Genomic DNA, 14,184 nt, shown 5'->3' with positions numbered 1-14,184 from the left:
AAAAAATAAAAAATAAAAAAATAACACAACTGCCCTCATTTAGCAAAGCCCACATTCACTTTAATGTTAAACATATTTGTGCAGCCGTGTGGGAACGTGATGCAGTCTGCATGTGCCACATGACAACACCTTTAACGTGTCAGTATCAACATGATCTAAAAACGTCTGCTGCTGCTCACTGCCTCAAAATGTGTCACTGGTAATGTCACCTAAGGCTACACCTGCCTCCTGTGTGACCATGGGTGGAATACAGAATGACTGACACACACACACACACACACACACACACACACACACACACACACACACACATACGTGTTTTCGTGAAATATCAGGACCTATGACAAAAATGTGACAAATGGGAACGTGCCTTTCTGAAGGTCCTAGAGGCATGGGAATCACACAAAGTTTGATCCATGCTTCCAGGAACACGCCCATCTGTTGAGATTTTGGCTAGGGTGAAATTTTGGTCAAACCTGAATTTAATGCTACTTGTGAGGACACTGTCATGTTTATGTGACTTATGAGTACCATAAGGTCACACACTGATATTTCATGTTTAGGTGAATTGTGAAGCCCATGGATACACACACAATTTTCAAGTATACATGACTTATAAGGACCAGGTAAGGCTAGCGTCTGTATTTTCAGCTTGGCTCTTGTTACAGGTTTTTGAAATTACAATATAATAGGCATAGATGTACAATAGTAACGATGACCAGTCGGGTAACTTCTGACAGAAATATCAGACATTCATATGTTAATACAACACAGTAAATCGGAGCTGTATAGAGACTTAAAAAGAGACATAGCTCAAAAATGTGGTCAGTCTACTTTTTAAGTCTTAATATTGTATTGCACTAATTCATTTTGCAGTGAATGTTTATGTGAATAAAAACATGGAACATTATCTGCCTTTCTTATTTTTTAATTACAAAATGCACCCATAATAAACAGATTTGTGAGTAAGAACGCAATGCAGAGACCTGCAATACTGAAATAACAGAGTCACAAACTATCTCCCTTGCTTGTTTAAACTGAAAACAGTATGAACATATGATGGCAAAAACCAGGAGAAAGGACTGAGTAACTTAGTCATTAGTAACCCAACAGACAAAGTCAAAAATGTAAAAAAATACAATGAAAATAAAGTTAATTTTAACTGATGCAGCATTCCTGAACCTGCATTTTATAATTTTATTCATTCATCTTTCGTTTCAATGTTATGATCCTGTTGTGGATGTAATACTTTACGGCAGCCCAGTCTCTGTCTTTCAGAGCTGCCGGCTCTGCTTGGATGCAGGAGTCACAATCCTTTTTGCCAGGTACTTTGCAGCTTGTTATGAAATGAAGCAAGTGCCGCTCAACAGCCTTGACTTCATCATTTGTCCACTTGCACCTCGCCTTCCCAGCTGTCATAAATGGAAACAAAAAAAAAAAAAAAAAAAACATATCTTAATGTGAATGTAAGAAGAGAGAAAATATTCTAGTTTATAATGTGAATACAAAATGTTCTTAAACCTTAGTTTCTACTGGAGCACTGTAAAGGAGCAATAAGCACAATTCATCATAAAAATGGCCATGTGAAGAATTAGAGTTGTAATTTCATCTGAGTACAGCATGAAGTCACACTCCCTCTCTCTGTGTTGATCTCCAGCCATAGACTTTGGTTTTGCTTTAAAGGCAGTGCACAACAGCACACCTAGCAGTGAAAAGATATTGCTTAATGCTCCTTTAAGGATGCTTGGGATGAACCATTTGAAGTGCTGTGTTCTGCTGGGAATCAAAGAAGATGAAACGGATTATGATAAAAGCTCTTAATAGTGTCATGCCTGAAAACAATAAACATGTCCATTGATAACAAGTATATTCACTTAAAACATTTTGTATATGCGTGCCTTCACCCTTTCTTGGTGCAGTGTTGCTGATGTTTTTGCTGTCCAGGGTGGTTGACGAGGAGCGCCTCCATATTGTCCAGGGTGGTTGAGGCAGAAGCGCCCTCCATATTGTCCAGGGTGGTTGAGGCAGAAGCGCCCTCCATATTGTCCAGGGTGGTTGAGGCAGAAGTGCCCTCCATATTGTCCAGGGAAGCTGAGTAAAGTGTGTGGCTTTGGTTCCCAGAATTCTTGGTCCTTGAGCCTTTGAAAAGTAACAGTGAAATATGAGAATTAATGCATGCAATAGGTTTGTTTGCTTTTTTGTTTGCATTGTAGGCAAAGTCAGCATTGGGCAGTGTGTAATTTTACATTTGATATGAATATTTTACATGTGAACATAATATACTAATAATACTCATCAATACTCAGGCATCTCCCTAGGAACACATTACTTGCATGCACTACCTCTCAACTTGTGTGCCTAATCTCACAGAAGTGGACCTCCTAATCCTTATATTTAATATTTGCCTTTGTATTGCTTATTTATGCATTTTGCCAGACTTCAATGTATCCAGATCTTTTAGTACCATATTAATGAATGGTGTCTACCATTCTGTCTAATTTATATACTGCTGTCTCTTAAGCCCATCTAACATGACTATCAGGAACCTATTAACTGTCTCCAGTCTCATAACTTAAAGATATTATCACACACTGAGCAAGTCAAGATACCTTTGTGTTGTTGAGGGTCAGTGATGGTTTCTCCACTGGAATCATCATCACTTGTAACTACTTCATCTTGTTGGGGAAAAATAGTCAAGACAAAATATTTATATTAGAATCTGCTGAACATTCACAAATGTTATATTCAAAGCTAACTATGTTTCAAAAAAAAAAAAAAAAAAAGAATTCACCCTCCGGATTGATCGCGATGTCATCCAGCCCTTTCCCCTGCAGGTCAGACAGTTTTCCTTTCTCCATTGCAATCAACAGTTTGCTGACTTTTGCAAGCTGCAGGGTACTCTCTGGAAGCCGGTAGAATTCTCGATGGACACGGATGTCGTGTCCGAGAAAGGTGGCAAGTTGATCCATTTCATTTTCTTTTAGATTTAGTACTGTGGACAAAGTAGCAACTTGTTTCCGCAATCTTGTTGAGGTAAGGGCCTCTGGGTACTTTGCACCACATTTATTTGAATACTTGCGAAAGCAGTCAGAGCCTCTGTAATGGGAAAGGACACCAATGCAAACAAGTACACATTCTCTGTGCGGACTTGACACTCACTTCTGGCTTTTGCGAGGAGCTCCATTGCAGCGATCATGTCAGGTGTGAGAAGCACAGGTACCATTCTTGACCTTTTACCACGAATCTCAACTCTGTCAAAGTGCTTTGCAAGTTTCCTTTCAAACTCAGTTAGGCCGATCATAATGTCAGGATTCAACTCTGTGCGATTCCGGGATGTAAAAACCTGGAGCTCCATTTTTGAAACTTCTCCTTGCCTTTTTCTGTTAAATAGCACTACCTGCGCCAAAGTCACTTGAGCAAGATTTCAAGGTTGTGCTGTTGGGTTTTTCCTCAAGGTCCTTCATGTACATTGCAGACTTAGTAGCAAGAAACTTGTGCAGCAGTGCCACATCCTGTGTAAATGGCAAAATCTGTGGTTTATTCCATTTGGCTTGTTGAAGTGTACCCAATGCAGCAGCTGAAATGGACTCTGACCACTTTTTTTCATATAGAGTGGCAAACTGCTTGGCTGACTCTGCAACATCATAGCGATTTGCAATAATGGCTTTACACTGCACAATGCTTGCAACTTTCGCCAAACTGTGTCCCAATTTCAAAGCCAAGGATGGTGTTTTATATGAGTTGCTCTCCAGCTCATAACCAGCAACAGCTCTGACTGCTTGTATGACATGGGGGAAAGTTACTAGGCATAACAAGGTCTTCTGTGCTCTTCAAAGGTGTTATAGCTCTGGCGGTTATCAATAACCTTGCGATCTCTCTCATTTTTGGCGTATGTAATCATTCCTTCTCTCATTTGGTTTCCTGCCATTGTACAGTGACTCACCAAGGCTAAGAATGTCTCTTTCACTTGTTACTACCAAGGAAATGTCATCCTGATTCATTTCACAAGCAATCTTCCATACAGCTTCATGAACTTGATCAGGTTTCGTAATTCCAGATGCATCCGTCTTTGCCCAGAGGAGCTTCCTCATTAAACCTCTGAGGGCACCTTCTCACATGCCTCCAAAGGCTATTTCTTGCATATAGTCCTTGACAAAATTTGCAATGACGGAAGTCCTCAGATCCTGTTGCAGTAGTGGGTCTTCGGACAAGCAACCATTTCTCCAGCACCAGAGTTTGCCACAGTAGCATTATGGTTGAAGTTTCCCTCTTCTTAATAGAGCGCAACAAATCTCTTCTTTGCGGGATCTTTATCATAACTGAAGGCGCTTGCAACTTCCGGCACATTACCGTGGGCAGATTCAAGGTGTCTTGCCAATTTAGCAATGGCCTTTTTACAATATAGACAGTATTGCTTCTTGTTGTACTTGCTTTGTCTTTCCGTGTTTGGCAAAGGTGTGACTTTTGTGGAGCTGTCTTTAGGTGATGTGACCCCTGATGAATCAAAACTGCGGCTTGTTACTGAAGTACTGTGACTGCTACTTTTCAGTGACGAACTAAATGTTGTAGGTTTCTCTGAACTGGTGATCTTCCCGCTGTGTCCTGAAGCCGTCTCCAATGCCATGTCATTTAACATATTTTGGGAACCACAGATTCTCTGATTTTCATGCCAGAACTATGGAGACTTGTGTCAGAGGAACTGCCACATGAATCTGGGACATAGTCTTTATCTTCATAATCCGTACAATCTGAGAATTCATCAGTAGAGATCTAAACGAAAATGGAGAAAAAGCATCTTTGTATTTATTAATAGCTAGAATGTCATTCCCCCTCCAGTAGCAGAACATTCTGCAATCCATGACTTGATGAAAATGCGTTCATATAGTTGATATGCATAGTCACATAGCATAAACAATTTGAATGAAGAAGAAAAAGGCAGCTGGCTTACCTGCTCTGAGGTATCTGTCTGGTGAAAGGTGAGAACTCGAGATTTTTGTCTGGCCTTAAATGAAACGTAACAAACTCAGTGTTTGTAATTATAATTCATTTGAATACTGTAACTCAAAATAATTATACAATTCAGTATACTGTTAAACAAATTAGTAGTAGTTAAGAAATGAAAAACAATGCATTGTAACTTAATAGTGAGAATGATTTAACATACATATCACACACTTTGTGTCATGTCATTTTGACATGACATTTTAAATGAAAATTCATTTGTGAACCCTCTCAATCATTAATTATATTTGCTGAGATGAAGGCTGCATTGAGTTCACATATATTTCACACATACTTTAGTGAACACTATTCACAGAAGGATCTAAGTTCCTTATACCAGACTGTATAGAAACTGTTAACACTGTACAGGTCGAACCATATGAGGACTTCAACTTAAACAAAGTGACTCAAAGTGATTGTTTTAATACAATTAAAGTGCATTTCATTTATGCACTAGGCCCAACTGACACATATACTTGATACCAAATACAAAAACATGATGTGTAACCTGTTGGAAGAATGAAGTGGGTATGTCACTCACTAACTGGTCTTTATGAGGGTGAGACAGGACCTCAGCACTTGGTGTCTGCAACAAAAGACAACAATATAACGTCAGAAACATTCTCTAGTACAAATCCCGACTAGATGATTAACTACAGATCATATTTGTATCAGTGAACATTATTGCAGAAGGATCTCACTTCCTTATACCAGATTCTATACAAACTTAACACTGTACAGTTCTGCTACCCAACAATATGAGGACAGTGTAACACACACTACAGTTGTTGGTCCAACCATATGAGGACGTATTCTGAAACACACTCATGTCCTTCACAGATTAAAACAATATGAGGACAGTGTAACCCACACTAGAGTTGTTGGTCCAACCACATGAGGAAGGCAACTGAAACACACTCATGTCCTTCACAGATTAAAACAATATGAGGACATGACGACTGAACACATGTAGAGTTCATGTTCCTGACTTCTAACTTCTCCTGCTGTTGTCAATAAAAGCTCTAAACCCAACACTGATGTAAAGCCATCTATTTCCCCAGAAATTAAATCATGTAAACTGATCGTTGGGAGGTTAAATGGACAAAAACATGTGTAAAAGGACAAAATATCAAATGTAGTCAGAATAAAGATCAAGTTGATGCTTTAAGGGAAAGTTTGGACTAACAAATGGTATAGACAATTAGATTTTGGTTAACTTTGACTCAAAGTGATTGTTTTAATACAATTAAAGTGCATTTCATTTATGCACTAGGCCCAACTGACACATATACTTGATACCAAATACAAAAATATGATGTGTAACCTGTCGGAAGAATGAAGTGGGTATGTCACTCACCAATTTGTCTGTATGAGGCTGAGACAGGACCTCAGCACTTGGTGTCTGCAACAAAAGACAACAATATAACGTCCGAAACATTCTCTAGTTTAAATCCCGACTAGATGATTAACTACAGATCATATTTGTATCAGTGAACATTATTACAGAAGGATCTGACTTCCTTATACCAGATTCTATACAAACTTAACACTGTACAGTTCTGCTACCAACAATATGAGGACAGTGTAACACACACTAGAGTTGTTGGTCCAACCACATGAGGAAGGCAACTAAAACACACTCATGTCCTTCACAGCTTAAAACAATATGAGGACATTGTAACACACACACATTACGATCACTGGTCCTACCATATGAGGACTTCTACTTAAACACACTCATGTCCTTTACAGCTTAAAACAATATGAGGACATGACGACTGAACACATGTAGAGTTCATGTTCCTGACTTCTAACTTCTCCTGCTGTTGTCAATAAAAGCTCTAAACCAAACACTGATGTAAAGCCATCTATTTCCCCAGAAATTAAATCATGTAAACTGATCAGCGGGAGCTGAAATGGACAAAAACATGTGTAAAAAGACAAAAATATCAAATGTAGTCAGAATAAAGATCAAGTTGATGCTTTAAGGGAAAGTTTGGACTAACAAATGGTATAGACAATTACTTTCTTCTAATGCTAATGTTGATTTTGGGAAACTTTGACTCAAACTGATTGTTTTAATACAATTAAAGTGCATTTCATTTATGCACTAGGCCCAACTGACACATATACTTGATACCAAATACAAAAACATGATGTGTAACCTGTTGGAAGAATGAAGTGGGTATGTCACTCACTAACTGGTCTTTATGAGGGTGAGACAGGACCTCAGCACTTGGTATCTGCAACAAAAGACAACAATATAACGTCAGAAACATTCTCTAGTACAAATCCCGACTAGATGATTAACTACAGATCATATTTGTATCAGTGAACATTATTGCAGAAGGATCTCACTTCCTTATACCAGATTCTATACAAACTTAACACTGTACAGTTCTGCTACCCAACAATATGAGGACAGTGTAACACACACTACAGTTGTTGGTCCAACCATATGAGGACGTATTCTGAAACACACATCTCCTTCACAGCTTGAAACAATATGAGGACAGTGTAACCCACACTAGAGTTGTTGGTCCAACCACATGAGGAAGGCAACTGAAACACACTCATGTCCTTCACAGATTAAGACAATATGAGGACATGACGACTGAACACATGTAGAGTTCATGTTCCTGACTTCTAACTTCTCCTGCTGTTGTCAATAAAAGCTCTAAACCCAACACTGATGTAAAGCCATCTATTTCCCCAGAAATTAAATCATGTAAACTGATCGTTGAGAGGTTAAATGGACAAAAACATGTGTAAAAGGACAAAAATATCAAATGTAGTCAGAATAAAGATCAAGTTGATGCTTTAAGGGAAAGTTTGGACTAACAAATGGTATAGACAATTAGATTTTGGTTAACTTTGACTCAAAGTGATTGTTTTAATACAATTAAAGTGCATTTCATTTATGCACTAGGCCCAACTGACACATATACTTGATACCAAATACAAAAACATGATGTGTAACCTGTTGGAAGAATGAAGTGGGTATGTCACTCACTAACTGGTCTTTATGAGGGTGAGACAGGACCTCAGCACTTGGTGTCTGCAACAAAAGACCACAATATAACGTCAGAAACATTCTCTAGTACAAATCCCGACTAGATGATTAACTACAGATCATATTTGTATCAGTGAACATTATTACAGAAGGATCTGACTTCCTTATACCAGATTCTATACAAACTTAACACTGTACAGTTCTGCTACCAACAATATGAGGACAGTGTAACACACACTACAGTTGTTGGTCCAACCACATGAGGAAGGCAACTAAAACACACTCATGTCCTTCACAGCTTAAAACAATATGAGGACATTGTAACACACACACACTACGATCACTGGTCCTACCATATGAGGACTTCTACTTAAACACACTCATGTCCTTCACAGCTTAAAACAATATGAGGACATGACGACTGAACACATGTAGAGTTCATGTTCCTGACTTCTAACTTCTCCTGCTGTTGTCAATAAAAGCTCTAAACCCAACACTGATGTAAAGCCATCTATTTCCCCAGAAATTAAATCATGTAAACTGATCAGCGGGAGCTGAAATGGACAAAAACATGTGTAAAAGGACAAAAATATCAAATGTAGTCAGAATAAAGATCAAGTTGATGCTTTAAGGAAAGTTTGGACTAACAAATGGTATAGACAATTAGATTTTGGTTAACTTTGACTCAAAGTGATTGTTTTAATACAATTAAAGTGCATTTCATTTATGCACTAGGCCCAACTGACACATATACTTGATACCAAATACAAAAACATGATGTGTAACCTGTTGGAAGAATGAAGTGGGTATGTCACTCACTAACTGGTCTTTATGAGGGTGAGACAGGACCTCAGCACTTGGTGTCTGCAACAAAAGACAACAATATAACGTCAGAAACATTCTCTAGTACAAATCCCGACTAGATGATTAACTACAGATCATATTTGTATCAGTGAACATTATTACAGAAGGATCTGACTTCCTTATACCAGATTCTATACAAACTTAACACTGTACAGTTCTGCTACCAACAATATGAGGACAGTGTAACACACACTACAGTTGTTGGTCCAACCACATGAGGAAGGCAACTAAAACACACTCATGTCCTTCACAGCTTAAAACAATATGAGGACATTGTAACACACACACACTACGATCACTGGTCCTACCATATGAGGACTTCTACTTAAACACACTCATGTCCTTTACAGCTTAAAACAATATGAGGACATGACGACTGAACACATGTAGAGTTCATGTTCCTGACTTCTAACTTCTCCTGCTGTTGTCAATAAAAGCTCTAAACCAAACACTGATGTAAAGCCATCTATTTCCCCAGAAATTAAATCATGTAAACTGATCGGCAGGAGCTGAAATGGACAAAACATGTGTAAAAGGACAAAAATATCAAATGTAGTCAGAATAAAGATCAAGTTGATGCTTTAAGGGAAAGTTTGGACTAACAAATGGTATAGACAATTACTTTCTCCTAATGCTAATGTTGATTTTGGGAAACTTTGACTCAAAGTGATTGTTTTAATACAATTAAAGTGCATTTCATTTATGCACTAGGCCCAACTGACACATATACTTGATACCAAATACAAAAACATGATGTGTAACCTGTTGGAAGAATGAAGTGGGTATGTCACTCACTAACTGGTCTTTATGAGGGTGAGACAGGACCTCAGCACTTGGTGTCTGCAACAAAAGACCACAATATAACGTCAGAAACATTCTCTAGTACAAATCCCGACTAGATGATTAACTACAGATCATATTTGTATCAGTGAACATTATTACAGAAGGATCTGACTTCCTTATACCAGATTCTATACAAACTTAACACTGTACAGTTCTGCTACCAACAATATGAGGACAGTGTAACACACACTACAGTTGTTGGTCCAACCACATGAGGAAGGCAACTAAAACACACTCATGTCCTTCACAGCTTAAAACAATATGAGGACATGACAACTGAACACATGTAGAGTTCATGTTCCTGACTTCTAACTTCTCCTGCTGTTGTCAATAAAAGCTCTAAACCCAACACTGATGTAAAGCCATCTATTTCCCCAGAAATTAAATCAAAAACATGTGTAAAAGGACAAAAATATCAAATTTTGTCAACAAAAGCTCTAAACCCAGCAGTGATCTACTCTGGTCTTTATAACTAGAATAACATCTATCTTTTCATCTACTAATATTTAACATTTCTTGTACTGCACAATCTATGAAGAGGATTTACTTACCAGAGCTCGCCATGGCCACATAGATTCTCCATAGTCATAGGTGATTTCACTCTCTGCTTGGATATTGTCAATAGCAAACAAGCAGAGATGAGGTTTATCCTGGACTGCCAGCTGTTTCATCTTGCAGTTTGGGTACTTGTGGTCATCATTAACCAGCCGGCCAAGTGAGTCGTCTTCACGGGAGGCATCAATGCTAAAAGTGAAGAAAAGAACATATGATTTGTTCACTAAAAACATAATTTTGTAAAGAACAACTGATATTGTATATGCCTTTACTTACCACCATGTGTTATTTTTCCATTTAAAATCAAATAGGAAAGCAGTTTGCTTTTCTGTGTACTTTTTCTGCCGCTTGTCCCGTTCATGTTCTGAGATAAGCTCCCCACGGTACTCGACCACAAAGGATCCCTTTTCATTTGGTTCAGAGGCAAATACACCACGTCCTAATACAAGATGTTCAATAAGTAGTGTTAAGTAATACAATCCAAATCAGGTTTACTGCAGCTGATCAGCCACTGACAAAACATATGCAGAACAAACAATCATAAAATGTTTTAATTGTGAGGGGAACATCTAGATCAGGGGTGGGCAATTTCAGTCCACGAGGGCCGGTGTCCCTGCAGGTTTTAGATCTCACCTTGGGTCAACACACCTGAATCACATGATTAGTTCGTTACCAACATGTCCTGAAGAACTTCAGGACATGTTGAGGAGCTAATTTAGCCATTTAAATCAGCTGTGTTGGTTCGAGGACACATCTAAACCTGCAGGGACACCGGCCCTCGTGGAGTGAGTTTGCCCACCCCTGATCTAGATGCTTACGTTCAGGGATGCAACAAATGAGTTGATACAATAAATAAATACTAATAATAAAAAACAATTATTAAAATAGTTGGCAACAAATTTCAAATACATGGAAATGTAAAACATTTTTTAATCTAGATAGATAAGTTTATTGATCAATTTGGGAGGTTCCCTCAGGGAAACTGAAGCAATTGTAATATATTATTAAATATTATAATAAACATTAGTTGCAGCTCTGGTAATATTCATGCAGCAGCCATAAGGAACAACGTATAACATACCTTTATAGTCATTGATCCATTGGGCCTTTAAACAAGGCTTGTCACTTCCAGATAAAATAAAGTGAGCAGCCTCTGCTTCAGGACGAAGTCTGAGTCTTCTTTTTGACATGTTCTTCACTCTCAATCTGCTCAACCTGTACACATCTTCATGAGAAAATGACGAAAAGTCAGCAAGACAAAACAAACCAATACTTTCTTTACAGGGTAATTTAAATAGTATTTTTCTGCCTTAAATCACAACGCATTTGCTAATCAGACAGCGGTCCCAATCCCCGGGCCTCGGACCAGTACCGGTCCGTGAGTCGTTTGGTACCGGGCCGCGAGAGTTGAGGCTCAGGTGTGAAATATATGGTTTTCAGGATTTTTATCAGTTTTTAGCGTTATTTTGTTATCGTTTTTATCGTTAACTCGGTTTTCCTGGGTCTTTCACCTGTGTTATGAATAAATCTTCTTTTTTTCGGTACCGGTACTAGTTTTATTTTGTTGTATTTATCCGCGACACCTTAAAGGCCGGTCCGTGAAAATATTATCCGGCATGAACCGGTCCCTGGCGCGAAAAGGGTTGGGGACCGCAGTGCAAACACTTTGCAAATGTAATTTGACATTAAATTACCTTCACGAATAATTTTAACATGCCAATACACGGACAAATACTGTAAACTGTGCACTTTACTACCATAACTGAAACACTAATGTCATTGATTTGTGCTGAACAGGAAAACATTAATATTATCATTTAAATCCAAGAAAACCTATCTTGCGTTGAAATAAAATGCGTGTTGCAGTAGCCTACACTTAAAAAGAGCTTAGACTGACTGTCTCTGCAGTTGCAGATGCAGAGCACATGCAAGGCCGCAGGTCCCTTTAACTCCGGTGGAAATTTAAAAACAATTAAATTTAACTTCTAATATCTGTTGTTGAAGATACAGCTTAAGTAACTTTTTAACATTTATCATTATTCATCACACAGTTTGTTCAAATCGATTGTGCATTGTTTTAATTCCGTTTAACTAGCTAACTCCGTTTAATTAGCTTGTTAAACATACAACTTTACCTTGCGAAGTGTGTGTCGAAGCATGGATATCAAAGGTAAATACATACGTCAAGATAAATCTCTGCTGAGTGCTGAAGGTCCCGGATGTGCCGTTCACTCAGAGCTCAGGCGAGTTTGTATCTTGCCGTGACCAGCAGCTCTTTGGTTGAGGCTTTCGATCAATCAGATGCATCTTTACTCACTTGTTGACCAATCACAGACGTCGTTCTATGCTCCACGGACGAAATGCTGCATCCTCTCACCAGCCACGGGCTCTCCTCGTCCATTTAACAACAAAAACACAGCAACACTCGCTGTATTTGAGGTAGGAACACTTGAGAAGTGTCACAGTGTTTTGCAAACTGCTGTTACAGTTAATTTCGTTCCGTTAACTTGTTTGGTTCCTATTCTTAACTAACACTTAATATACATGTGGTTAGCTTGCTGGTCTAGTTTAAGTTAGCATGGGCATGCTGTTCACTGATGGAGTAATGCCAAAATTGGCCTGATATTGTCAGTGTGTTATCATAAACATGTCCTAATTTGTCATGAAAAGAAGAGCGGCACCCTAGACCCCCAGGTGAAAATACAGATGATAGATGAGCAATTTAAGAAAATAAGTATAATGTGTATAATAAATGATTTTACTGTCACTTTCCTGGGTCTGTTGACCCAGCATTTTAAGTTTTAGTTTGTTTGGATGTCGATGTTTATTTTAAGTTCTTTAGGTAAGCTAAGTTCATTTGTTTATTAGATTATCCTTGTGATGTCTGTTTTATTGTGAAAGTCCTTGTCCTATATGCAGTGAGTCTAGTTTTGTTTCCCCTTGTCTTGTTAGGTCTGATTTGTCCCAGCTGTTCTTCATCCCTCATTATCTCTCTGTGTGCTTACAATGGCTTGCAAAAGTATTCGTCCCCCTTTTCCATATTTTGTCACATTACTGCCACAAACATGAATCAATTTTAATGGAATCCAATTGCAGCAAAAGGTGGTTCTACAAAGTATTGACTCAGGGGGCTGAATAATTACGCACACCCACTTTTCAGTTATTTATTTGTAAAAATGTTTGGAATCATGTTTGATTTTGTTCCACTTCTCACATGTACACCACTTTGTATTGGTCTTTCACGTGGAATTACCATAAAATTGATTCATGTTTGTGGCTGTAATGTGACAAAATGTGAGAAAGTTCAAGGGGGCCGAATACTTTTGCAAGCCACTGTAAGTCCTGTCCTCCTTTGTTCAGTGTCAGGTCATCTGTTATCTTTGGTGCAACATTTCCATATTCCAGGTATCTTTGTATCCATGTCAGGTTTCATGGTTTGTTTGTTTTTAATAAAATTATTTTCCCCAGGTTAGGTTATTGTTTAGCTTCACCTCTGTCTTTTGTTTTGTAATCTTTTAATTAAATTCAATTCAATTTTATTTATATAGCGCCAAATCACAACAACAATCGCCTCAAGGCACTTTATATTGTACAGTAGATCGTACAATAATAGATACAGAGAAAAACCCAACAATCATATGACCACCTATGAGCAAGCACTTTGGTGACAATGGGAACGAAAAACTGCCTTTTAACAGGAAAAAAAATCAGTCAGAACCAGGCTCAGGGAGGGTCGGGCATCTGACCGGTTGGAGTGAGAGAAGAAAGACAGGATAAAGACATGCTGTGGATTAATAACCAGTATGATTCAGTGCAGAGAGGTCTATTAACACATAGTGAGTGAGAAAGGTGACTGGAAAGGAAAAACTCAATGCATCATGGGAATCCCCGGCAGCCTACGTCTACTG

General features: G+C 38.4%; 1 protein-coding gene and 1 long non-coding RNA gene across 2 annotated transcripts; both read right to left on the bottom strand.

The window, feature by feature from the left end:
- Nucleotides 1-627: 627 nt before the first annotated feature.
- LOC120443555 lies at nucleotides 628-1,606 on the bottom strand. Its single transcript, XR_005615488.1, has 2 exons — nucleotides 1,522-1,606; nucleotides 628-1,412 (listed from the first exon to the last, which is right to left on the bottom strand). It is a non-coding gene; the product is annotated as an uncharacterized LOC120443555 (long non-coding RNA).
- Nucleotides 1,607-4,629: 3,023 nt separating this feature from the next.
- On the bottom strand, nucleotides 4,630-12,953 carry LOC120432800. Its single transcript, XM_039598006.1, has 10 exons — nucleotides 12,459-12,953; nucleotides 11,358-11,501; nucleotides 10,553-10,715; nucleotides 10,273-10,465; nucleotides 9,674-9,718; nucleotides 8,834-8,878; nucleotides 7,982-8,059; nucleotides 5,510-5,587; nucleotides 4,949-5,002; nucleotides 4,630-4,770 (listed from the first exon to the last, which is right to left on the bottom strand). The coding sequence occupies exons 2-10, from the start codon at nucleotides 11,464-11,466 to the stop codon at nucleotides 4,630-4,632; spliced, it is 906 nt and encodes a 301-aa protein (XP_039453940.1). The 5' UTR covers nucleotides 11,467-11,501; nucleotides 12,459-12,953.
- Between the last annotated feature and the right edge of the window lie 1,231 nt (nucleotides 12,954-14,184).

Source organism: Oreochromis aureus, linkage group 14, assembly GCF_013358895.1.
Source record: "Oreochromis aureus strain Israel breed Guangdong linkage group 14, ZZ_aureus, whole genome shotgun sequence".
NCBI classification, from domain to species: domain Eukaryota; kingdom Metazoa; phylum Chordata; class Actinopteri; order Cichliformes; family Cichlidae; genus Oreochromis; species Oreochromis aureus.
Note: the sequence above shows the minus strand (reverse complement) of the source record. Positions and strands in the feature narration are given on the sequence as shown.

Bases quoted from the DNA above. Each gene is read 5' to 3' on its own strand.
- LOC120432800 (XM_039598006.1), bottom strand. From the start codon at position 11,466: ATGTCAAAAAGAAGACTCAGACTTCGTCCTGAAGCAGAGGCTGCTCAC. The intron at 9,719-10,272 runs GTAAGTAAATCC...CTTTTGTTGCAG, and splicing joins TGTGGCCATGGCGAGCTCTG to ACACCAAGTGCTGAGGTCCT. The intron at 8,879-9,673 runs GTGAGTGACATA...CTTTTGTTGCAG, and splicing joins ACCCTCATAAAGACCAGTTA to ACACCAAGTGCTGAGGTCCT.